The 27,705-nt window shown below is 40.4% G+C and overlaps 1 protein-coding gene across 2 annotated transcripts; it reads left to right on the top strand.

Annotated features, from left to right (window-relative positions):
• Positions 1–41: 41 nt before the first annotated feature.
• Positions 42–27,504, top strand: s1pr2 (sphingosine-1-phosphate receptor 2). 2 transcript variants are annotated; one of them, XM_058049433.1, is made up of 3 exons: positions 42–399; positions 9,853–9,954; positions 23,837–27,504. In XM_058049433.1, the coding sequence occupies exon 3, from the start codon at positions 23,928–23,930 to the stop codon at positions 25,032–25,034; it is 1,107 nt and encodes a 368-aa protein (XP_057905416.1). In that variant the 5' UTR covers positions 42–399; positions 9,853–9,954; positions 23,837–23,927; the 3' UTR covers positions 25,035–27,504. The 2 variants fall into 2 exon arrangements, with proteins under 2 accessions (XP_057905416.1, XP_057905415.1); XM_058049432.1 differs by lacking the exon at positions 9,853–9,954 and having other exon boundaries at positions 23,837–27,503.
• Positions 27,505–27,705: the final 201 nt, after the last annotated feature.

Below are 27,705 nucleotides of genomic sequence, written 5' to 3'. Positions count from 1 at the left end.
GCGTGTGTGTATGTTGTGTGTCTGTGTATCAGTCAGTCAGTCAGAAGCAGCAGCAGGGCGAGTAGACGTGCTGCCGGATCCGAGAAAGTGAGACCACTGCGGGACGCTTTTTTGACCTCCACCGCGCTTCTTTGTCACTGACTTTTGCCGGAGTGCAGACAACTTTTTATCCGGCTTTACGGTTCTGGTCTTACCGCTATGGATCGTCTACCAGCAAGGACCAGACAAGACACGCCGTCTGGTCCTCCACCTAAAATGTTCTGATTGTCAACTACTGGATCGTTGCAGGAAAGATAAGATTTGGACCATTTTTGTTTTTTTTTTGTTGTTGTTGTTGGAGGTTGGCTGCAAGCTGGCGAGCACATGTGAGCACTAAAGTGATCTTTTCTCTCTCATGGGGTAAGTTTTATAAAGTTTTGCATATGTTTTAATAAAGATAAAGTAAAAGTTGACTTAATATATTAAGCATATTATAGTAACTTTGCAACTTAGTGTGTTTTTAATGGCTAACACGTTGACGTTAAACATTAGTGGCTATCATGCATCATATGCTGTCTTGTGCATGGTGGTGGGTGAGAAAGCTGAGGGGGGGGTCCTTATTTAAGCCGTTGTGCAGCCTGCTGTGCCCCCCACCACTACCCACCCACCCCCCTCCGCTATGACCCCCTCAGATGTTGTTGGGGCTTGTTCATCCGTCACTCTAAAGAAGGCATTGTATTGTAAGGATGTATTAATAAGACAAAAGCCTCCATTATCACCATCACTACCCCCCCCCCCCCCCCAACCCAACTATGTATTGGCTAAGTCTCTTAGGTCAAAGATGTCCTCCGGAGTTTGAACAATGACAGTCTCAACACAATCCTGTGGTAGAAATTCACACAAAAAGAAGTAATTTCTTAAAAAACTACATTTACTGTAGCAGTGAAGGTGTCACCAAATCACTGCGGGATAAGATGGAGGAAGTCATGTTTATTGCCGAGATAAAAGCCTCAATCCATCATGTACTCTACTGTGGTTGGTCTTGTTGGCTGCTCAGGCGAGTAAAAAAAAAAAAAAAGAGGAAGCAAAAGCAAAATGTGGCAACTTTATTATCCAACTCTGAATTCTCATGAACGCATTCAGGCGTCTCCAGTAAGACAACACACTGGTGATAAAATCACTGGACAGGTGTCGAGGTGGAAACGTGCTTGTCGGCGTCTTATCAAGCGTGGAGAGCTCTGTCAGCAGGTTCATTGATGGCGCTTTTTCACGCCAGAGTTACTCAGTTTGTTTTAGGTTCTTTTGGATCTTGTGAAATCCCAGCGTGATGGGAAGAGACCCCGGCAGTCGACGCTCAAACCGGTCGGTCGGTCGGTCGTCCGTCGCTGCATTTTGGTGATTGCATGGTTCGTTGAACCAGAACAAACACTTGGCTTCCTGGCCAGAGTGTGTTTTGGCTTTTTTTTCACATACTTCTTCTTTGTCATCTTCTCTGCGTCTTATCGGACAGAAATAGGTTAGAACCTACACTCTAAAGATCTTGGAAGTGGACTCTGGATTAACTTGTCCGAGGTGAACATGTCACAGCTTTGTTCCCTGGTTTTAAAAGACAAAGGGAACATCTTAAAGAGACAAACTATTAAATATATTTTAAATATATCATCTTTTTATGGTACCTTGTGAGACTATGTAGTTGTTGGACTGCCGTTCAGAAAGCAGCGGATGCGGCTGGAGGGACCCAAAAGAGGTGGATAAACCTGCTTTTCATTCAGGTTTTTAGTTCATTCATTCATTCATTCATTTTCTACCGCTTATCCTCATGCTGGAGCCTATCCCAGCTGACTTCGGGCGAGAGGCGGGGTAAACCCTGGACTGGTGGCCAGCCAATCACAGGGCACATATAGACAAACAACCATTCACACTCACATTCATACCTATGGACAACTTTGAGTCGCCAATTAACCTAGCATGTTTTTGGAATGTTTGAGGAAACCGAGTACCCGAAGAAAACCCATGCATGCACGGGGAGAACATGCAAACTCCACACAGAGATGGCCGAGGGTGGAATTGAACTCGGGTCTCCTATTTGTGAAGCCTGTGTGCTAACCACTCACACATCACGCAGCTCCTAAAAGGTTTTATTTCCTTTTATTTACAAATTTGGATAATAAGAGTTTAAAAGTAAATATAGGGGTGTTATTTCATGTCTAGAGGGCTCTAATAATGCTTAAATATTCATTCATTTTCTACCACTTATCCACACGAGGGTCGCTGGGGTGCTGGAGCCTATCCCAGCTGTCTTCGGGGCAAGAGGCCGGGTAAACCCTGGACTGGTCGCCAGCCAGCCAATCACAGGGCACATATAGACAAACAACCATTCACACTCACATTCATACCTATGGACAATTTGGAGTCGCTAATTAACCTAGCATGTTTTTAGAATGTGGGAGGAAACCGGAGTACCCGGAGAAAACCCACGGATGCACGAGGAGAACATGCAAACTCCACACAGAGATGGCCGAGGGTGGAATTGAACTGGGGTCTCCTAGCTTTGAGGCCTGTGCGCTAACCACTAAATCACCGTGCAGCCTGGTTGCCATCCAATCACAGGGAAAACATAAACAAACGACCACTCACGCTCTAGAATCACCAATTGGAAAAACAGAGATGCCCAATGTGGAGATTCAAACCCAGGTTTTCCCGATCACCTGACTGTGTGGCCTACATCCTAACCACTCATCCACCGTTTGCCCGGATAGAACATTCATAGTCTCTCAAAGTGGGAAGCCATTGCACCCTTAAAGATGCATGTACATGGTTGTTGGTAAATATAAGCTGTTGTTCCTTTAAACTTAAATATCCTTAAATATTATTATTTATAATAATTATTAAATTTATAATAATAATAAATAATATAATAAATAATATTAATGCATTTATAATAAATATTAAATTATAAAATATATATTATTTACTCCAAAGTACCCAACAGGGGTAGTTGTTGGACGTTTTGTACCTGTTCCCTGGACAAAAAGGTCTAGGTGGTCCCTCAAGAGTACCGAAGCAGTCATTTTGAATTAACTATCCTGTTGACAAACCATTATAAGGTACAATTCCTGGTAATCAGACCTGAGATGCGGGATTAGCATCACATGGATCTATCCATCACATGTTTAAGTGTGGATAAGTCAATGACAATTGAACAGTGGGAACTAGATTTGCGAGGGACTTTCTTTTTCCCTGCTGGTTACTGAGGGGGGGTTCGAAGGCGTGGATGGGGAGCGGGTGGGTGGTGTCGATCACAACCCCCGCCTTGTAGGACACTCAGGTTTCAGTCAAGGCTTGGGAGCGGTCCGTTAACAGGACGGATGCAGTGAGACGGCTTTTTTCCTTTAGGAGGATGATGACTCTTTTGTTGGAGACGTACACCTCTTTATTCCGCTGGATTGGGGGGGTTAACAACTGCAGTGTCAGATCAGAGGCCCCCACCTGGTTAAGGGAAACCACTACTCAATACGGAATAGAAGAAGAGTGACATGAAGATGACTAGAGATACTACAGCTGTTTTTTTATGGTAGTGTTCTGCAGTCTATCATATGTGTTTTGACATTTTTGGTCGGTTTGCCCCCTCAGCCTGAAAACTTTGGGTGGGGCAGTCGGAGAAAAGTTTAAAAAAAAAAAAAAAAAAACGACTTCTGTTCGCACAAGTCACAACACACCGCCAGCAGCATGTTGCTTTCTGATTCACAGCCAAGAGCAGGGAGTGTCGCCCATGGGAGAAATAAACATGGGTTCTTTTTTTGTTTTTTATAGGTACATGTAGACAGATCCCCCCCCCCCCCCCCCCCAACCCCCCACCTCCGAACTCCTCCTTCCCGCCATCATCTAAACAGCTCCTCTGGAAGGTGTCTTCATCAATGAAAAATCCATTAGCTTAAAAGTCTCCTGTTACATTCCTTTTCCACTTGAGAGACTTGCACAAACTATAAGACCCCCCCCCCCCCCCCCCCCCCCATACCGCCACCCCCCACACATCGTCCCTCCTCCATCACAAACTTCAACACACCGTGACCAGGCACCGACTCTTGTAGCGGCATGCCAGAATATATATCCTGACGCCGGCTCCCGTCACATTTCATTCCAAAACGCAACCCCTGAAAGACGCTGGGTCTGCCATTTTATGCCCCGCCCCCCGCAGGAGTGTATTTAAAAAAAAAAAAAAAAAACTTTTTCAGGCCTTTCATCCACTCCGAAAAAAAAACAGTGTGAAGGCTTTCCAAAACTGTGTTGTCAGCGTTTGTGTGTAGACGGGGAAAACCAACATTTTGTTTGGCTGTTCTCCTGTCATATGACGTTACCGCTGTCTCCATACGTGAGCAGATTTCATATTTTTCTTTGACGATATTCAAGAATAGCGAATGATTCTCCTTTTCCTTGATTGTTGTTACCACGCCTTTTCCCCACGATGACTTTCTTCTGAATTCTAATTGGCCACATCTCAAGTTAAGTCAAGCTAGTTAGTTATGCTGTATTTATAGAACAGAAGTTATCGCAAGGCATATTTTTCTTCTTATGAAAGTCAAATAAAACTGTAACATATATATATATATATGTGTGTGTATATTTCTTTGTATATTTCAATGTAGCGGTGGAAGATACATACGTATATTACCGTAAGAACAAATTACATAATCCATTGTAATCCATCTCGACTGTGATAAGTGAATTTCCACAAAGTATGAGTCCTTACTTATAAATGCAATATCTTTGTAGTTAGAGCAAAGCCACAATGTCCATGACAATTATTAGAGATCTCTATACATGAAATAGCACCCCTATAGTCACCTTTACACACAACTAAAGGATATAATTAGAGCAAAAAAAGTCATTTAAGATATAAATTAAGCTTGTGTGTACATGCCCATGTTGTTGTTATATATTATAATGATCATGAGGGCTGCGTGGCAGTGCTAGCAGCAGGTTAGCAGTGTACTAGAGAGTGGCCGACAGCAGCTCCTGTGGGAATGTTTACCGCATGTTTAATCTGCTTGTTAATAAAACGATTGAAGTGCATCGTTTAAGATGGATTATTTACTACTATTATGTCTCCAATAATGGCTGCACGGTGGACAAGTGGTTAGCACGAAGGCCTCACAGCTAGGAGACCCGAGTCCAATCCCACCCTCGATCATCTCTGTGTGGAGTTTGCATGTTCTCCCCGTGCATGCGTGGGTTTTCTCCGGGTACTCCGGTTTCCTCCCACATTCCAAAAACATGCTAGGTTAATTAGCGACTCCAAATTGTCCATAGGTATGAATGTGAGTGTGAATGGTTGTTTGTCTATATGTGCCCTGTGATTGGCTGGCTGGAGACCAGTCCAGGGTGGGTACCCCGCCCTCTCGCCTGAAGACAGCTGGGATAGGCTCCAGCACCCCCACGACCCTCGTGAGGATAAGCGGTAGAAAATGAATGAATGAATTGATAATGATCATGATTGTTATGTTGTTATTATTGTGCAAGTCTGGCACCAGTTTTTAAAAATGCTCAATTTAGGTAAAAAATATGATATAATTTTAAAAAAATGATGCATGATTTATGAATATATTTTTGAAAGACCATGATAGAGTGAAGCCGTGAAATTCAAACCATGATATGGTGAGGGACGACTGTATGCATATTTATTCATAAATGAGAGGTAATCATAATTAATACTGGTTTTCCCTGTACTGTATTTTGAAGGTAGTGGCTAAGATTTATCAGGTATTCTTAGGAAAAAGCAGTATCTGTCATATTACAAATACTACGTAGTTCCAATGGCAGTCAATCGGACTAAAACGGTCATCCTCCAAGATGCTGTTGTTCTAGTCCAAAAACAACCCACCTTCTTGATATGATTGACAGCTGGCAACACTTCAGTCGTCAACTTTGACCGAGAATTGGACGGCGTTTGCTCAATTTTTCGACTTAAGTACGATGCCGCTCATAGACGGCAGCATTATAAATGTCAGGTTTAGGTTACTGCTGCGGTTTTTGGACTGGGACTGACATGGCTTTGCAGGCCTTCACTTTGAGGTTGCAGTGAGCGATTTATGAAGTGGATGGGGGAGATGACTTAATCAGTGCGGTCATGTCATGGTTTTCCTGACTTCTGAAGTTCCCGGGTTTGCACGTGATGGAGGAGTACGAGAGCAGGTATACATGAGGACCTCCTCTTCTTTGTCCTCTTTGCTTTTCCTCCCACTTGGGAGCCTTTTTTGTTATCCAATCAGCTTTGTTTGTGCAGCTGTAGAACTCAACAGGGTGACCATCTTTTACTTGAGTTTTGAATTGTGCAGCCAGTTGGAGCTTTAAGGAGATAGTATGTGCGCATATTACAATGCCCCCCCCCCCCCTTTTATTTAGTGACTATAGGCTCTTTTGTTTAGGAATGGCTATTAAGGTTTTAAACATGAGGGATTTAACCTCAGCTAAACACAAGCCGGGGTCGTGATGGAGGCCAGACCGGCCTATTGGAACACGCTGATAGTTTGTGGATGTTGATTTTAATGTGACAGCAACAGCTTTAGAGAGAGGCCTTATCCAGGTCAAAGTGGAGTCATCTGTTCCCTGGAAAATATATGGACGGGACAGGATTTGAGAAAGAGATTCTACTACTTATCCTCACGAGGGTCGCGGGGGTTATATTATTATTATTATTATTATTATTATTATTATTATTATTATTATTATTATTATTATTATTATTATTATTATTATTATTATTATTATTATTATTATTATTATTATTATTATTATTATTATTGTTGTTACTGTTACTGTTACTGTTATTGTTATTGTTATTATTATATTATTCATTCATTTATTTTCTACTACTTGTCAGTAGAAAAGTCATAGTAGTCATAGTAGGTTATATTATTATTATTATTAATAATATTGTTATTATTATTACCATTATTGTTATTATTATTATTATTATTATATTATAATACTATTATATTATATTATTCATTCATTTATTTTCTACTGCTTGTCAGTAGAAAAGTCATAGTAGGTTATATTATTATTATTATTATTATATTATTCATTCATTTTCTACTGCTTGTCCTCACGAGGGTCGCGGGGGTTATATTATTATTAATATTATTATTATTATTGTTATTATTATTATTATATTCATTCATTTTCTACTGCTTGGGGGTTATATTAATATTAATTAATTAATATTAATATTAATATTATATAATTAATATTAATATTAATATTATATTATATTATTGTGGAAAACCTATTTAAGACCTAAATAAGTGTTTCAACATTAGAGCCCTGCAGACAAGAACTAACACCCCTATAGTCACTTTTATGTTTGTATTAACCAATATAGCAGACATTTATTCATTCATTTTCTGACACTTATTCTGTTGCGGGGGTGATGGAGCCTATCGTAGCTTTCTTCGGGCATGCAAATTCCACACAAAGAGGGTGGGATTGAACTCGGGTCTTCTAGCTGTGAGGCTCGCACGCTAACCACCCCCTCACCGTGCAGCCCCTGGACTTTTTCTTTTGGAGCTCTTATAGGTTCCCATTTTTTGGGAGAGTCTTCCTTGCAGTATAGGCTAGCACATTTACAATCCAATATTGGGGAACACTTATTTAAAATTAGTGAAAAATAGTGTAATATGGAACTGTATCAAAGCCATATAATGTTTTTAAAGCTCCAAATGTCCTTTGGCAGGATAATGGATGATTAATTTTTTGGTCATGAAATCTCTCCATGCACTCATACACCGATGATGAATAACTCTCCGTGAGAAAGAGTTGACATCATGAGCGATATCCAAGACTTTGTTTCAACTTTGGACGCCTGTAATGTTCACTCCCTGTTTTCCTCCCTCCTGCGTCATAACAGTATTCCCTGTTTAATGGAATTGTGTTTGCTTGGAGAGTCTGGAGCTTTTGTACTCGATGGATGTACTTGTACTTGATGGATGGATGGATGTTCCTCCATCAGTGCAGCATCTTATCAGTGGGTGCTAGGCAGCGACAACCAGGACTGCCCCTGTGTGTCAGCCTGGCTCGATGGTATCGTGTTCCATTACGTGATGTTGTCAACACGTCTCCCTCCCCCGCATCATTGGATTTTATCACGGTCGGAATAAGCGTGAAGGTCGCAGATACTCCTCCGTGCCCTCTCACGACAAGCGAACATGAGAAGGGGTGGAGTTCAAGGTCTGGCTTCTATAGTGGAACGGGTGCAAGGTGAGGAGCTGGAGGAGGGGGGGACAATAGGGTCCTAAAAAAGAAGGTTCAAAGGCATTCATTAGCTTGAGCTTCATTCATTGTGAGGGTAAGAACAAGGAAGGCGGCCATTGAAACCTGAATCTTTTTGTGGTTTCTGCAGGGCAGCTAGACCTGACCCCACTTCCTTATTGCCTCACACTCAGCATGCATGCTTCCTGTGGCTAAAAATGACACAAATTGGAGACATTTTTAATGTAAACGTTTAGCACAATGTAGCGAAACCACATTCATATCAATTTCCTCCCTGTCTGGCTGGCTAGTTTTTATGAATTTCTCCATAATAATAATACTAATACTAATAACCCTAACCAGGTTTTTAGTATTTTTATGAGTTTTTTGGGTATATAGAGGCCACAAAAAAGTAGCATGGACTATTATTAGCATGGGATTTTTATGATTTGAAAAATTCATAATTCAAAGCAAGGGTGCCAACACTGTGGGCCGGGGGCTTTTAAAATTTGTTTAAAACACAAATACAACCATCCCTCGCCCATATGTGGTTCGAATTTTACGACTTTGCTTTTTCAATACTGTATTAATTAATAAATTGTGCTTCTTTTTGCCTAAATTAAGCATTTTGAAGCATAAAATACATTACATGAAATAAAATACAAATATAATGCATTCAGAAGATACATTCAAAGACGCTGTGAATTATATATAGTATTCTACTTTGGTCAGTAGGTGTCAGTAATGTTACTGTAATGTTCGGTGAGACACACAAGCACCAGATTTGTTTGTCGGAACGATAGCTTTTTATTGCAGGTTTATCAATAATCCCGAATAAAACGGCTTATTTACTCATGTTATTTCTATTGTGTCTATTGGGTAATACGAGTGTAAAGGTGACTATAGGGGTGTTAGTTCATGTTGAGAGGGCTCTAACAATGTTAAAACCTATATTAAGAAGGTCACTAAGATCTCAAATAAAACACGGGCTACTGTTGCGGCCGTTACCCACGCCAAGCTAAAACTCAACTCTGGACCCCCCCGACATAGGGAACACATTTAAAGTAATACATAAGTATGAGTCTTATTTATGTTTCAAGTGGCTTATTTACTCATATTATGTCTACTATATTGGGTAATACGAGCGTAAAGGTGACTATAGAGGTGTTAGTTAATGTTGAGAGGGCTCTAATAATGTTAAAACCTATATTAAGAAGGTCACTAATATCTCTAATAAAACACGTTCTACTGTTGTGGCTAATAGCTTATAATAGCTTATTTATTCATATTATGTCCAATATATTGGGTAATATGAGTGTAAATGTGACTATAGGGGTGTTAGTTCATGTTGAGAGTTCTCTTATCATGTTAAAACCTATAGTAAAAAGGTCACTAAGATACTCACGCCAAGCTAAAACTCAACTTTGAACCCCCCCTACATTAAGAAGGACACATGTTTGCTATGCTCTATGAAAAACTATGACAATATTCCATTTATAAACAGCGGGAACTCACTTATCAGGGTTGATAAATGAGGGATTACTGTATTCGATTATGAGATACTTATAACCAAGATGTTCGGATAGCTTAGCATGTATTGACGTTGTGTATTTGTTTTTTTACCAGGCATCGTTACTCATTTGTGAGGATGTAAAGAGTAAAAAGTGAAGCTATGACAGTAACTGCTCCCTTGGATAACCCTGAACCCAGCCAACCCTCCCCCAGACTGTAAGTGTGGAGGGGGTGAAGGGGAGGGTGGTGTCTGGTCCGGTCATGTGGCTCCTGAGGCTCTATGATGCCCTTGTTTATGCGGTTCTTTGTCTCCAGAGCCCCACCCCAGAGCAAGAACATCTGCCATAAATAAAGAATGATAAACTTCCTGAGCAGGGGAGGACCACTACGTCAGGACGGGAAGTCCACCTTCCTCGCTGCACTGACTGAAGCATGTTGACATGACGCACCCCTCAGTTGAGACTGTGCCCAAACTGTCACACTTTTTGACAAGCGAAAAGGGTAATCCCTAATTAAATGACCCCCTCGATGAATCGAGGACACCCATGCCCCCCCCCGCTTCTCTACACACACACACGCCAACGCGAATATCCAGACGCTTTAATGAAGCATGTGTTTTTGCTAACGGACAAAGATGGAAGGGCAGGTTTTGGCGTTGGAGACAAAGAAACAACAAGAGGGAAACGTTTTATTTGTCAGTGAAAGAGGAAGTGTTTGTGCTTTGTCCTGTCATCCAATGACTGGATGATGCAAAAATACTGATGCAACTCATACTCATACATATCTACACACACGTACAGTCGTCCCTCATTTATTGCGGTTAATTGCGGTTAAGTAGGATTCCATAGGTATATAATAATAAATAAATAATTATAATTATTAGAATTTTATATTATTATTATTGTATTATAATAATAATAAGTAATTATTGTAATATTATATTATTATTATTCATTATATTATAATTATTATAATTTTATATATTATTATTATTATGTAATAATAATAAATAATTATTGTAATGTTATATTACATTATTATTCATAATATTATGATTATTATAATTTTATATTATATTATTATTATGTAATAATAATAAATAATTATGGTTCTTGTAATATATTATTATTATATTACTATTATTATTATTATTAGTAGTAGTAATTAATTAAAAAGTAATTATTATATTTTCATAGTTAGAGCATAGAAAACCTATTTAAGACCTAAATACATTTTTAACATTAGAGCCCTGTTGACATGAACTAACACCCCTATAGTCACTTTTATGTTTGTATTACCCAATATAGGAGACATTTATTCATTTATTTTGTGACGCTTATTCTGTCACAGGGGTGCTGGAGCCTATCCCAGCTGTCTTCGGGCGAGAGGCAGGGTACACCCTGGACTGGTGGCCAGCCAATCACAGGGCACATATAGACAAACAACCATTCACACTCACATTCATACCTATGGACAATTTGGAGTCGGAGAAAACCCACGCATGAGGGGGAGAACATGCAAACTCAACACAGAGATGGTCGAGGGTGGAATTGAACTCAGGTCTCCTTGCTGTGAGGCCTTCACGCTAACCACTCATCCACTGTGCAGCCCCCATAGGAGACATAATAGTAGTAAATAATCCATTTTAAGATGCACTTCAATTGCTTTATTAACAAGCAGATTAAACATGCGGTAAACATTCCCACAGGAGCTGCTGTCGGCCACTCTCTAGTACTCTAGCCACTCTCTATAACATCAAATCATTACCATCACTATGGTCACGGGTATGCTGGAGCCTATCCCAGCCTGCCAATAGACAAACAATCATTCACATTTTGCAAAGAAATTTGCAGCCTTTTTGTGTTCAACAGTTCAGGAGTAGAAGAGAACAAATCCATCCAGTCATGTGAAAAGAAAGAGTGTCTGGTATCGATTCGTTTTGCTTTCGGTGTAAAAAGAAAGTCATCCAAGGTTATGTAAACACATTTCTCCTACTGTCAGCAGGTAACATAAAGTAACCAAGTGTTACAAAAGAATAATCTATCCAAACAAAGCACCACACATAGCATTAGTCTTAACTCGAGTTATCTTGACATGCCTTTCTAATCTATTACTGTCCAAAAGCTGAGTTCCCCCTCCATGTTAGAAGCGGAGCCATTGCGGCCTCACACCTCTCCTCCTTCCTCGTTTTAAACTTCCCCTTCTAGGCCGTGTTTGTCATTTCTCTGACCAAACGACGGTTGTGTGTTTCAAAACCAGATTCTGGCAACCGCGTCGTACTCCTACGTGCTCCTCGGCCCACGCTTTTGCTTTCTAGATGGGGCGCTTCCTTGTTTCTCACGTTGATGGTGACGGTGGAAAGTACTGCTTGAGAGTTCTTCATTGGTTGTTTGGAAATGAGCACACTTAGTTTGTTGCAGATGCAGATAAAGGATCCCCCCCCCCACGGTGATACAGTAGACCCTCTCAGGTGGAAAACAATACTGGTCTTCTTCCAATTTGTTTATATTTGGAACATTTTGGCAATTTTCTTGTTTTACCCAAACATAAACAGAATGTGGGCTGCACGACAAACGAGTGGTTAGCACGGAGGCCTCACACCTAGGAGACCCGAGTTCAATTCCACCCTCGGCCATCTCTGTGTAGAGTTTGCATGTTCTCCTCATACATGCATGAGTTTTCTCCGGTTTCCTCCCACATTCCAAAAACATGCTAGGTTAATTGGCGACTCCAAATTGTCCATAGGTATGAATGTGAGTGTGAATGGTTGTTTGTCTATATGTGCCCTGTGATTGGCTGGCGATCAGTCCAGGGCCTGACAACCGCTGGGCTCCAGCACCCCCGTGACCTTCGTGAGGATAAGCGGTAGAAAATGAATGAATAAATGAATGAACAACTCATGTTTTGTATTTCTAGTCTTTTCACATTATTAACTAAAAACCGGAATGAAAAGCAGGTTTATCCTCCTCTGTTGGGTCCCTCCAGCCGCATCCGCTGCAGCCACATCGATATTGCTTTTTCACTGATATAGGCCAATCCAGATCGGCGTCTGATCGATTTTATACTTTATACCAACTTTATACCAACTTTACTGATGGAGGCTACTAACACCACTCGGCTACTAAATCTGGGGGTGATTGGGTATTTGACATTTTGAGATGGTGGACCCTCTCAGATCCAACACAGTACTGGTCACCAAATTAGCATAAGTCAAATACAAAAAAATACGTTTGTGGGCAGGTTTAAGAGCCAATATGCTAATAATAAGAAAAATAGTAATATAAAAATATGTTTGCTGACTGTATTGTTTTAAATAATGCCCCTGGTTCTGAAATTAATATTAATAATATTATCGTTGTAGTTGCACATGGAATCGTTTACCACAAAGACATTTCCAATACTTATTACAGATAAAAACTTCTTTATATCTGCGATTAAATGTGATTAATTGAGAGTTAACTGGATTTTTTTAAATGTGATTAATCACGATCAAAAAAAATTTAAACGGTTGACAGCTCTAATTTCAATCCCCATCAGAACTAATGGAAATAGAAATAATCAGTAATAATGCCAACATTTTATCATGTTAACACTTAAACTCTCATATCAATGTAAAAATTAGCTAACCGCTATCGTGAAAATGATATATCCTGATTTGGAGTTGGGTATGGTTTGATGGCAAACGGCAGTATCTGCATTTGAAGTATCATAAGTGGTTAGCATCTACTCTGCATTAGTGGTATTAGTTTGCTCCTTACCGCTATTGCAACATTGGTTCTGTTGCCGCTGTGTTGTGCAATATAAATGTTGACAAATGTCCGTGTTGGTCAACGAAAGCTACAGTTTCCATTTTTTTTTTCCATTTACTTTCTTATGTTGGCTAAATCATTCAGAATTGTTCATTTTAATACCGAAAATCATTAAAATCTTGATCTTGAATGTCATTGCGCAGGTGTACCTAATGAATGTTTTCCCGTCAGAAGTTTGCGGTCACTCTTTCTGCAATGCTCGTTTATCAGCAGCCTGTGTGCAGGCAAGCATGTAACACAGATAACGAGTTGCAGATAAGCGTGTGCACTCCCAACCGAGGTTGTTATTTTGACCTCATTCAGGAGACTAAATAAATCAGCATCATCGTCGTGCGTGATGCCGCTGTCTGCTCCGTGGGGGTCGTTCGTGTCACGGAAGTCCTCTTCGTGCTGGTTCCAGTGATGGACATGTGCATGTTTTGTTTTTTTATCCCTGGTTATTGACTGTAGGGAATCAATAGTTGAATCGAAACATGCATGAGGCTTATAAGGGAAGCGTGTCACGGTTCATATTGTTAAAATAAGCACAAGTTGAAAAGAATCACTAACTGCAGTGACAATTTCAAAGCATCCATGTCCATAAGGAATAACTGAAATAGAAATAAACTGCGTTCATTAACTGTAAATGCAATGTTTAAGTGTAAAAATAAGTTAACCAGTCACCATAAAATGCACATTGCTTAATTATTACATTAAACATTATTCAAAAATCAATCGTTCAGTACCAGCAATTTTGGACAATTTTGACTGATCTTTCAAGGCACACAAACATACACACATGTACCAATACGAGTTCAAAAAAAAAAAAAAAATTGGACACATTTCGTCTGATAGGGTTGCATGGTGGACGAGTGGTTAGCACGCAGGCCTCACAGCTAGGAAACCCTAGTTCAATTCCACCCTCAGCCATCTCTGTGTGGAGTTTGCGTGGGTTTTCTCCGGGTACTCCGGTTTTCTCCCACATTCCAAAAACATGCTAGGTTAATTGGTGACTCCAAATTGTCCATCGCTATGAATGTGAGTGTGAATGGTTGTTATATGTGTCTATATGTGCCCTGTGATTGGCTGGCGACCAGTCCAGGGTGTACCCCGCCTCTCGCCCGAAGACAGCTGGGATAGGCTCCAGCACCCCCCGCGACCCTTGTGAGGAAAAAGCGGTAGAAAATGAATGAATGAATGACAAGCAGCATAGAAAATGTATGGATGGCGCAATGCTACCTATATCTACCAGAGGGAGGCTGATGTCATTGCAGCACCCCAATGAATCTGTTGCATTAAGGGTAAAATTTCAAAATCATTTTTACATGTGTATTAGTATATATTTGTACATTTATTCGGTACATGTTTTGAGTGTTAAGTCGTTGTGTGATGAATTTTGTGTTCTTTGTAAGATGACACTGTGAGTTTCGAGACAGTTACATAGTTATACTGTTATGCCCAAGATAGAGCTACTGTTTCCTTACTGATTCACAAGCGGCATAGTATTAAACAAAGTAGCCAGTAGTAATAATAATTTAGTCATAATACAGGTGCCGGGCTTATGTTGCTAGGAGAAGTTATCATGTCTGTGATCAAGGATGTTTTTTTTTCACTTTTGCATTGTATGAGACCAAGGAACGTGAGGTCAAAGTCCATTTGTTTTATTCGTTTTGAATCGAGCACACAAGGAGCACACAAGGATGACTGCCTTGAGCAAACATCAGTTCAAGTGTAGAAACATTTGTGTTGTTACAGGATGTTCCAAACCACAAACGCCTCTGTAGCTGCTGAAGAGCTGAAAAGTAATGCAATCAAGGTTTTCTTCCTAAAAAAAAAAAAAAAAAGAGGTTAGACAGCTGTCTCGTGCGTGCAGAAAGACAGGAGTGCAAGGCTGGGAGGCGGGGTTTTAAGCACAGACAGGTAGCAGGTGGTGCGGCGCTAATTGGAGCTTATCAGGTGTTTTTTTTTTTTAAAGGGGGAGGGAGGCGGCTTAAGAAAAATAAAATAAAAGCATCAGCGGCTTTTGTGCAGCTGTCGGTTCCTGCAATGGAGTCGTTGAATTGCGTGTCATGTTCGGCTTTTGGAGGGAAGCATCAGCTTTCAGTGCAGACCTGAATGCCTCAATCATATACTGGATGCAGCTGTGGTTTTATTGTTTGAAAAGTAAAGCGTGAAAGTGCATATGATATTGGAAGTTATGCCAGGTGAAGACAGGGGAAGCCTTTTGTTTGTTTTTATCTGTCTGTCACCCCTCCACGCTTTTTCACCAGAAAAAAATCCAGACAGGATGTTATGTTGTTTGGCTTTTTTGTGTTTCTATGCTTGTGTTCACACATTCTCACCTTAGAAAGCCGCATGTTTGACACCTTTGTCAAAAGGAAAGGAAACATGGCAGATAATTTACCCGATGGCCTTATTTCATGTTTTCATTTTATTCACATTTAATGTAATGTTTATATAAATACTCAAAAAAAATATTAGGAAAAAAAGGAAAAATCAACAGTAATTTTACAAGAATAGTGTTATAATATTTTCATTTCATTTCAGTAACACAAAAAAAGATGCAATTTTAGGAAAATTAGACTGCGGAAAAGGTTATAATATTATGAGAATCAAGTCAAATTATTATGCAAATAAAGTCATGGTTCTGAAAAGAGAATTTATGAGAGAAAAGTTAAAATTCAAATAAAAACAAAAAAGGAGAATAAAGAAGGAGAATATAAAAATATTAAGAGGTAAAAGTTGTGTTAGCCATAAATTTATGAGATTAATGTCATAATATTATGAGGAAACATTTATTTCTATTTCGTTGCGTAAAGTTGAAATATTAAAGACATTTTTTAGCATGAGAAACAGACAAAAGTTGTAATTTTACAAGAGTAGTGTTAGAATATACCGTCATTTCAGTCACACAAAGTTGGAATTTTCAAGAAAAAAAGAAGATGCAATTTTTGGAAAATTAGACTGTGGAAAAGGTTATAATGTTATGAGAATCAAATCAAAATATTATGAAAATAAAGTCATGGTTCTGAAGAGAATAAAGAATAAAGGAGAATATTAAAATATTAAGAGATAAAAGTTGAATTTTATGATTAAAAAATGTATGATTACATTTTATGTTAAATTTATGAGATTATGAGATGTCATATTATTATGAGGAAAAATGTATTTATTTTTCGTAGCGTAAAGTTGAAATATTAAAGACATTTTTAGAGGCATAATAGCATGAGAAACAGACAACGCAGTAATTTGGTTGCTGAAAAATAAAATAAAAATAAATAATAATAATAAAAATATTAAATATATTTAAATATGTAATATATAATATATATAATATTATAAATAAAAATAAACCAAATTTACCAGAAGAAAGTTGGAATTAAAAAAATGGGAAAAAAAACATTTTAATAATCTAAATAAACAACATTTTAAGAGGGGAAAAAAGTGGCGATTTCACAACAAACTCATAATATTATGAGGAAAATCAATGTAATTTTTTTAAGAAAAGTATGAATTTTCCAAAAATCATAAAGCTATGTATGACTTATGTATTATATATGACAGACAAACAAAACAAGTGGTTATTTTTTTGGAAATAAATATATTTATAGTAGTTTTTGCGAACCACACAAATGCGACATTCGTATCATTTATGTCATTTATGATGTTACGTATGTCAGGTCAGTGTGGTTGGTTGGGTGGGGGTGGGGGGGGTCAAACACAGGGCAATGTGTCAGATAGCAGGAAGTCTACCATCCCTGTCAGTCAATCTCTGTGAGCGACACACGACGGGTAAAGGAGGTGGAGGTGGGGCTCAATGTAGGGAGGAACCCGCACATCAGGTTTCACACACTCGGGAGCAGTGAAATCCCGTAATGACAGACGCCAGGGACTCCTTGGTGACAGGAGGACCTGCAAGCTGTCTCCACAACACAATTCTGGGGGGGGCGGATAAGTCATGTGCTGACCTGCTGGAGCTCAGACAAGACACAGGAATGACAGAAAAGTGACGGCGAGGCATATACAGAATTCACGTTTAGGGCAAAGCTAAGCGAAATCTTTCCAGTACCTGCTTTGTGAATGTCCTATAGTCTTTAAACACATCACAGAGTTATTCTGAGTAGTAATATTATCATTATGTAATAATCCATCTATCACAGGGGTATGCTGGAGCCTATCCCAGCCGACCTCGGGCAAGAGGCGGGGTACACCCTGGACTGGTCGTTATGTAATAATTACAATGTAGTCGTTTAAAATGCTAGCTCTTCCAGCCTACATTCAAACCGTTTAATGGGCGTGGCTTCCATTTGGCAGATTTTGTCATTGGCCAATTTTATGATGGATATTCAATTTCTATGTGGGTGAAAAGTTGAAACGAAAAACATGGACAGCTCCTCACATACTATTTATTTTATTTATTTTATTTATTTTATTTATTTTATTTATTTTATTTATTTTATTTATTTTATTTATTTTATTTATTTTATTTATTTTTTTTTTTTTTTGCTAGCCTAAATGAATTATAAAACTCACTAAATGTCTTATTCACTCACTAAAAGTCTTATTTGTGTTAAATTTACACTTATTATGTCCACTATATTGGGGTATACAAGTGTGAAGGTGACTATAGGGGTGTTATTTCACATCCAGAGGGCTCTAATAATGTTAAAAACTATATTTATAATGTCAGAAACATTTTTCCTTTTCTTTAAGGGTATTGAATGTATGCTAGCATGTATTCCAAAGCATTTAGAACTCTTATTATGTCCACTATATTGGGGAATACATGTGTGAAGGTGACTATAGGGGTGTTATTTCACATCCAGAGGGCTCTAATAATGTTAAAAACTGTATTTATAATGTCAGAAACATTTTTTCTCTCTTTGAGGGTATTAAAATTTATGCTAGCATGTATTCCAAAGCATTTTTAAATGAATACCTGAATTATAAAACTTACAAATTGAAGTAGAACATCAAAAAAATGCATTCAAGTCTTATTTGTGTTAAATTTACTCTTATTATGTTAATTATATTGGGGAATACAAGTGTGGAGGTGACTATAGGGGTGTTATTTCACATCCAGAGGGCTCTAATAATGTTAAAAACTGTATTTATAATGTCAAAAACATTTATTTCTTTTCTTTAAGGGTATTAAATGTATGCTAGCATGTATTCCAAAGTATTTAGAGAACAACCAGGGGATGCCACACAAAATAAACACTAGAAAAAGCACTATATTTGTCCTGGTATGCAGCCTGTTGCTATTTTTTTTTACATATAAAAACCACTGCTAAGTTCCAAATATGTCCTGTATAGCCCTTAAAGTGACGCACGCCGTGAATCGAACCATTCCACGCTGCAACAATGAGACGTAATGTGATTCCTCCGCTGCAGCTGACACACGGCTCCTTCTCAAGCCTTGGCATTCACAGAGCTAAAGGGCTCCAGATGCATCAGACACCATTGCGAGTGAGCGGGCTCCATTATGAAAGCGTTGAAGTCTGGCCACCACGCTGAAGGAGTCTATTGTTCCTCCTCGTTCCTGCTTGAGGAAACACTGCACGGGTTATTGCCCTGGCCGGGGGGCCGTATTGCAGCTGCGCACGCGTTGCTTGTGTACGGCGACATATTTCTGAAGACGCACGGCCACGGATGTCGAGATTCCTGCCATTGTGTCCAGATGCCGTTCCACATGCATGCTCTCTGTGTGGCTTTAGCTGGCCTCCGCTGCCGTCTTTCCTGCAAGAGTAGAACCAATAACGCTTGAGAGCAGCAGCAGGGAGCCAGGCAGAAGCATCCCCTATAAAATGCACTCCGCAGATGGATTGTGTTACTTATGACGGCTTTAAGGCCGCCAGCATCCTCCTCTTCTAATTAGATCTTCCCTTTGTTGTGAGAGAGGTCTGAGTTCACGGATTTCTTCTTTTAAACGCCATTAAAAACCACAGCGGGGGGGGGGGCTGGATATTTGTAAACTCCTTTTACATGCGTGACTGTAAAACCCGATACCTTGTGAGGTTGAAGGTTACACACGTGCATTTCACTCCAGTACGCTTGTTTGTGTGCACAATATTGTTTTTTTTAGGTGTTTGTGCATACATAGAATGGTCTCACGCCAGAACTTTACGCACACTTGCACTTGTTAGTGTGCAGACCTCACAGCAAGGAGACCCAGGTTCAATTCCACCCTCGGTCATCTCTGTGTGGAGTTTGCATGTTCTCCCCGTGCATGCGTGGGTTTTCTTCGGGTACTCCGGTTTCCTCCCACATTCCAAAAACATGCTAGGTTAATTGGACTCCAAATTGTCCATAGGTATGAATGTGAGTGTGAATGGTTGTTTGTCTATATGTGCCCTGTGATTGGCTGGCCACCAGTCCAGGGTGTACCCCGCCTCTCGCCTGAAGACAGCTGGGATAGGCTCCAGCAACTCCTGCGACCCTTGTGAGGATAAGTGGTAGAAAATGAATGAATATTTAAGCATGATTAGAGCCCTCTAGACATGAAATAACACCCCTATATTGACTTTTAAACTCTTATTACCCACATTTGTAAATAAAAGGAAACATGCTAGGTTAATTGGCGACTCCAAATTGTCCATAGGTAATGATGAATGAATGAAAACTCGTCTAAGCAGGCTGCATGCCGGACGAGTGGTTAGCACGCAGGCCTCACAGCTAGGAGACCCGCGTTCAATTCCACCCTCGGCCATCTCTGTGTGGAGTTTGCATGTTCTCACCGGACTGCGGAAACCAAAGCAAGATTAAATATGAACAAATGGAACGTTTTCATAACATATGACTTTCTAAATGCAATATTTACTATTATTAGAGCCCTGTAGGCATGAAATAACACCCCTATAGTCACATTTATTAATTCATTTTCTATACCGCTTATCCTCACGAGGCTCCTGGATATGCTGGAGCCTATCCCAGCTGTCTTGAGATGATCACAGGGCACATATAGACAAACAAATTCACACTCACATTCATACTATGGAGGATTGAACCCAGGTCTCCTAGTTGTGTGGCATGTGTGCTAAACACTCGTCCACTGTGCGGCCTTAGTCACATTTACGGTTTTATTATTGTTTGTTTACACCACATTCCTCAACTCTCGCTGTCTACGAGATCAGAGCAGAGACCCAAGAGACGGTCATGGCTTTGAGCATTAGCAAGCTAGCAAACTCAATAGTTAGCCTCCGGTTTATTTACTGCATTCAAAACCTAAGAAAGGGTTTTAAAAGAGTGGGACACAAGAAGATAGGACGAAGAAGCCAAATAGATACCACTTCCACACTGAATGGGAGGAGAGCATTTTTTTCATTCTATCACATGATAGTAATCGAATGTTATATGGCAATAACAACCATGAAACAGCAATAATTCATTCATTTTGGGAAAAAACGTAGTATTGTGTGGGACTATTTTTTAGGGCATTTTTAGGGCTTGTAGTACACAAGTCCAATATTGTTTTCACAGTTCTCTGTGGGTCTTGGAACAGACCCATGTCAAATATATTTACTGTGTGTATTTTTAAATGTCATTTTCAATGGGAGTATCTCTTTTGGAATGTTTTATTGAGTATTTATAGCTCCTATCGCTCCTATTTTTATAATAATAATTGTGCTTGTCGCTTCTCCAAGCCGGAGGGAGGCTGACTCGATCTGTAAGCAATGCAGACGTTTTTAAGCATATCTGACAGCACTGGAATGGTTTTACTCGCCAAGACAATGCTGTGTTGACAGAAAGCCGGGCGTTGATGGAATGTTTTCTTTCACTTTGTCTGAGAAGTCTAAGCTACATATTTCTACCTGAAAATGCATCCTGCTATTGTGGATGTCTTAGAGCAGGGGTCTCAAACATGCGGCCCGCGGGCCAAATGTGGCCCACAGGACACTAGTTTGAGGCCCCCCGCCTTGATATGAAACTTTAATGTTAGTGCGGCCCATGCAAGTTTGATATGGATGCTGTATGGTATCATGTACCTAGAAAAAATGATTACGTTTGATTAATGTTCATGTTAAAGGTTAAATAACTGTTAATAGTTATCCTCCCTAGGTTTAGGTTTAGGTCGCTAGCTCTTTAGTTTGCGAGTTAGCATGTGTCTCAAGACCCTGCAGTTGCGCAATATGTTGTAAATAAAAAGAGTATAAATGTGACTATAGTCGTGTTTTGTCATGTCTACAGGGCTCTAATAATGCTTTAATTTTAATCTGAAAAACATAATTTGTCTACCCACCAACTATATGTGGTTTCTTAAGTTTTTATTATTTGCCATTTTATTATTATTATATTTATTACTGATTGATTGATTTTCTTTATTCTTGATTTGTTTATTTATTTTTCATCTTATTTTGTGTAGAAAAATAAAAATTAAGATATTTGAGAACAGTGGAATGTTTTATCAGAGCTTTTATTGTAGAAAATCGGAACCAAAGCAAAGTTTATTCATTTTTCTGTTTTAAAAAATAAAAAAAATTTTTTTTTGGAAAACTTGATGCGGCCCAGCCTCGCCCAGACCCTAGCTCCAGTGGCCCCCAAGTAAATTGAGTTTGAGACCCCTGTCTTAGAGAGTAATATGCAAAGTCATTTAAGGTTACTGGATCATGGTTATAATGCAAAGAAATCTGCAGAAAGTTGTGTAGGCGTTAAGATGAGGGGGGGCAGTGGCACTAAATTCCCACACTGTGCTCACTGTGTGCCGATGCTTTATCCTGTTAATGACTTTCAAAGCTGTTTGCTACAATGCCTCAAGGGCAGAAAAAGATTTTTTTCCTTGTACGTTTTGTAGCAATTCATAATCTTGCTTGGCAAAGTAACATTTTCCACTGAGGGGGAAAACAGGTGTTGTTTGGATACCTGGTTTTGCTTTCTCCAGTCATCTTTGGCAAATGTGCTGCTGAAAAAAAAAAAAAAAAACATCCAGCGACTGCAAAAACACTTTTAGATTTAGTTAATAATACACTCAAGTCCTGTAGGTGGCAGTAATGTACATCAGCAAGTGGTTGCCAGATGCGTTCTATGTCATCACAGAGCCATCTGCTTGAATTGGTGGGTCACTGCCCCACTTGACCTCGGTGTAATGTAATAGTAACCGACTTAGCCGGGGTCGCAGGGGTGCTGGAGCCTATCCCAGCTGTTTTCGGGCGAGAGGGCGGGGTACACCCTGGACTGGTCGCCAGCCAATCACAGGTCACATATAGACAAACAACCATTGGAATTGAACTCTGGTTTCCTAGCTGTGAGGCCTGCATGCTAACCACTCATCTGCCATGCAGCCCGTATTAGTGATATTCATTCATTTTCTATCACTTATCCTCACGAGCGTCGCAAAGGTTGCTGGAGCCTATCCCAGCTGTCTTCAAGCGAGAGGCGGGGTACACCCTGGACTGGTCGCCAGCCAATCACAGGGCACATATAGACAAACAACCATTCACACTCACATTCATACCTATGAACAATTTGGAGTTGCTAATTAACCTAGCATGTTTTTGGAAACGCATGCACGGGGAGAACGTGCAAACTCCACACAGAGATGGCCGAGGGTGGAATTGAACTCGGGTCTCCTAGCTGTGAGGCCTGTGTGCTAACCACTCGACCACCGTGCAGCCTAGCCTTACAAATTGATGATGCAAACTAAGTCTTCGTGCTTCAGGCAAGCTTTTATTTGTATTGTGACAGCAAAATTTATTTACGACTTTATGACCTTTGGCAGAGGTTTTTATTTTTTACGAGAATGGTCGTAAATTTATAGTAAAAATAGTAAATTTACGCCTTTTTTTTCCTCATAAATTACTTTTTTTTTCCTCATAAATTTACAACTTTATTGTCAAAAATGTACGGCTATATTCTCGAATTCCCACATTGTTTTTCCCCATGTGACCCTAATACTCCGGCGTATATAACAACGGGTTTGTTTACAAACATCAATCATGGCGCATTAGGCAATGTTCGGGGGGGTTGGAAATTGGTGTCACAACACATGGCAATATTTTTCTGAATCTGTACCAAAATGAATTGGCTACATCAGCAAAAACTCATGTTGTTCCACTACTGTCTTCCAGGGGGCGGTAATGCATGTTACTGATTAACTGATTAACTAATTGACGATGGTCATTAAAACAACACAAGCTAAAGATTTTGCACGTTGTTGTTGTTAGCTGAAGTGTTAGCTTGCATGTGTACTCTATTTTTCAATTTATTAGTGAGATGAGCATGAGTTAAGTGACATTAATCATATAAACATAAGCTAATACGAGCGCACAGATGATATAACTCAAAGGTGGCGTTGTCTTCTCCTTTGTGTGCAGGTGACCCGCAAAGACCTCCTGACACGTGACGGTGGGACAGGCCATGTTTATGGTCCGGGGGTGCGCTGCTCACCACGACCCCGCAGAGTGAATGAGTGTTTACCGTGAAGCTGCCGTGCTCTGCCAGCCCGTCGCCATGAGCAAATACTCGCAGTACTACAACCCGACTCTGATCCCTTACTACTACATGTTGGCCAAGAACAAGACCATCGAGCAGCTGGATAAGAAGGATAAGAAGGTCCTGACCGACCCCAGTATCATCATCGTGGTCCTGTGCACCATCATCATCTTGGAGAACCTCTTGGTGCTTATCGCCGTTTGGCGCAACAAGAAGTTCCACTCCGCTATGTTCTTCTTCATCGGCAACTTGGCGTTCTCCGACCTTTTGGCCGGTTCGGCTTACATCGCTAACATTTTTCTTTCGGGACCGAAGACGTTTACGCTGATGCCGGTGCAGTGGTTCATCCGCGAGGGCACGGCGTTCATCGCCCTGGCGGCGTCTGTTTTCAGCTTGCTTGCCATCGCCATCGAGCGCTACATCGCCATCACAAAAGTCAAAGTGTACGGCTCCACCAAAACGTGCCGCATGTTCCTGCTCATCGGAGCCTGCTGGGTGATGTCCATCCTCCTGGGGGGGCTTCCCATCATCGGGTGGAACTGCATCGATAACCTGCACGAGTGTTCCGCCGTTCTGCCGTTGTACTCCAAAAAGTACATCGTTTTCGTGGTGACCGTTTTCAGCCTCATCCTGCTCTCCATCGTTATCCTCTACGTGAAGATCTACTTGATCGTACGCTCCAGCCACCAGGAGGCCACCAACTCCCCGGCTTACGCGCTCTTGAAGACGGTCACCATCGTTCTGGGCGTCTTCATCGTATGCTGGTTGCCTGCGTTCACCATCCTTCTCCTGGACTCATCCTGCATGATACAGTTCTGCTCCATCCTCTCCAGTGCGGACAGATTTTTCGGCTTCGCCATGCTCAACTCGGCACTCAACCCGATCATCTACACGTTGCGGAGCAAGGACATGAGAAAGGAGTTCCTGCGCGTGCTCTGCTGCTGGGGGGTGCTGCAGAGCGGGCGCCCCACCGACCGATGCCTGGTGCCGCTGAAGAGCTCCAGCTCTCAGGAGCACTGCACCCACAAACACGAACACCAGACCACGCCCATCATGCAGGATTGTACCACCTGCGTGTGATGCATACAAATCATGTTAGGGTGTGACGCCACTTTTCCCAAACGTCCTCACCATTACTTTCAGAAATGTGAACTATTTCATGGGTACTCAGATGGAGTCATTTTCAAGGACCGCCCCCCACAATAGAAACCAAAAACATCAATGCAAATCTCGCCATTTTAAAAAACAGCCTTTTATACAGACAGCCCACAAAATTGCAACATCAGAGCCGAAACAGTCAAATTTAAATGTGCATTTTACACAGAACCCACAAAAACACAAAATTCGTCACACAGCGACTTAACACTCAAAAACATGTACCGAATAAATGTACAAATGTATACCGATACAAGTTTTAAAATTATTTTAAGGTTTTCCCCTTAATACAACGGATTCATTGGGGAGCTGCAATGACATCAGCCTCCGTCTGGTAGATATAGGTAGCATTGCGCATTTATCATACATTTTCTATGCTGCTTGTCCTCCAATGGAATGATTTCATTCATACATTCATTTTCTACCACTTATCCTCACAAGGGTCGCGGGGGTGCTGGAGCCTATCCCAGCTGTCTTCTGGCGAGAGGCGGGGTACACCCTGGACTGGTCGCCAGCCAATAACAGGGCATATACAGCGGTGTGGCTCATTTATGACTAAATTATTGTTACTACTCGCTACCTATTGTTTAATACTATGACGCTTGTGAGTCAGTGAGGAAACAGTAGCTCTATCTTTGGCGTCTTGTAACAGTATAACAACGTAACTGTCTTGAAACTCACAGTGTCATCTTACAAAGAACACAAAATTCATCACACGGCGACTTAACACTCAAAACATGTTCCGAATAAATATACAAATGTATACCAATACAAGTTTTAAAATGATTTTAAAGTTTTCCCCTTAATGCAACGGATTCATTGGGGCGCTGCAATGACATCAGCCTCCCTCACAATAGCAATTCATTTATTTATTCATTCATTTTCTACCGCTTATTTTCACAAGGGTCACAGGTGTGCTGGAGCCTATCCCAGCTGTGAGAGGCGGGGTACACCCTGGACTGTTCGCCAGCCAATCACAGGGCACATATAGACAAACAACCATTCACACTCACATTCATACCTATGGTCATATTATTTGTTATTATTTGTGAGGAGGTCCAATCAATCACAGCACATTGGCAAAGAAATCATGGCTATATATTCCCTATTTAACCTTTCTTTCAGTAAACATCCATGTGAATAACCACAACAAACTTACATAATCTGCTTACATGTAATGAATTGTAGCTAATCGTGTATGATGTATTCCAGCTTCCGTCACTCACCCTTCCTCCATCATCTTTTCCTTTAAGGACAAGCACATTTCCTCCATTTTGATTCATAATTTGTCCTGACAGTGTTGTTAGCAACCTTTCTTTTTGCGCCGTTTGGCTGAATGTATGCATGATTATGATGATGATGAAGAAGTATCGGGGCATGCGTCCCGTGGTCGACAGTATTACTGATCATCGTTTTTTTTTTTGGGGGGGTCACCGAGGAGCATAAAGTGGGATGAACAGGGTAGCTCACTGTGAAGAAAAAAAAAAAAGCGAGCACCGCGAACAAGACGAACATCCTGGTTTCATTTGAACACAACGCGGCTTTCCAAAGCCTTCAATAAAACCGTGGGAGATCTGGTTTCATAGTGGGACAAACGGGCCGGGGCCGGGGGTGGGGGCTTCCCACCCTTTTCACCCACACCTTGGAAGTCAGCTCCATCCTCTACGACTTCCTTCTACCGCAGGAAGTCTTGTTTTATTTCTATAGTCCGCTTCCTGTTGTTCAGGATGACACCCCCGTTCTTCCTGTGTGTACTGTACTTTTTTTTTTTTTTTTTTTTTTACAGTTAAACAATTAACACAGCCAAGTAGAAATGGTGAAAAGCACTTTGGCAGCTTCAGTGATGTTTGCTTACCGTCTCTTGTGTTTGTCCGACTGAGGGGTGTTTTTGTGTCCGACTATGTCTTTAAATATGTAAGTATGTATGTATGTACAGTTTATATATGATTTTGTGTTGTATGATGATGATGATGACATGTCTCGTGTGCAATAGCCTTGTGTGTCCAGCCAGTAGCACCCTGCCTGTGTTCATTCGGTACAATCTGAAACACTAATGTAGGTACAGCAACATTTTTTCCATTGCATTCCATATTTTTTACAAAATAAATGAAATATGAAAAAAAATTGTGGTCATTGTATTTTTCAACTTTTTTTGCATTAAAGTACATTTTTGCAATGTCGCATTTAATACTAATACCTGTTTACGACTTTCTGTATACGTTTTTTTTAACCATTATTTGAAAACACATGAAATAACACCCTTTTATTCATCTTTACGCTTTGTCTCTTGTTTACATGACATTGCGCAATTGTTATGCGCAGGCTCCGGAAGCACTGAAGACACGAGACGGTCGGGCTTTTAGCATATTAGCATGCTACCTAGCTACCCATTAACATAGACGCCGCATCGAGCGTTGAACTGTACGTCACAGTCGCCGCCATATTGGATGGGTCAAGTCTGCGCTGTAAACGAATACAAGTAAATGTACTTACTTTGGTTAAGCGCATTTCTACAAAAAAATGTAGGTCAATTTCTCTCAAATTTCATTCACACACGTACTAATAAACATGACACCAAAAACAATGTGATATGTTT

Source organism: Doryrhamphus excisus, chromosome 15, assembly GCF_030265055.1.
Source record: "Doryrhamphus excisus isolate RoL2022-K1 chromosome 15, RoL_Dexc_1.0, whole genome shotgun sequence".
Classification (NCBI taxonomy): Eukaryota; Metazoa; Chordata; class Actinopteri; order Syngnathiformes; family Syngnathidae; genus Doryrhamphus; species Doryrhamphus excisus.
This window is presented reverse-complemented; position numbering and strand designations above follow the sequence as displayed.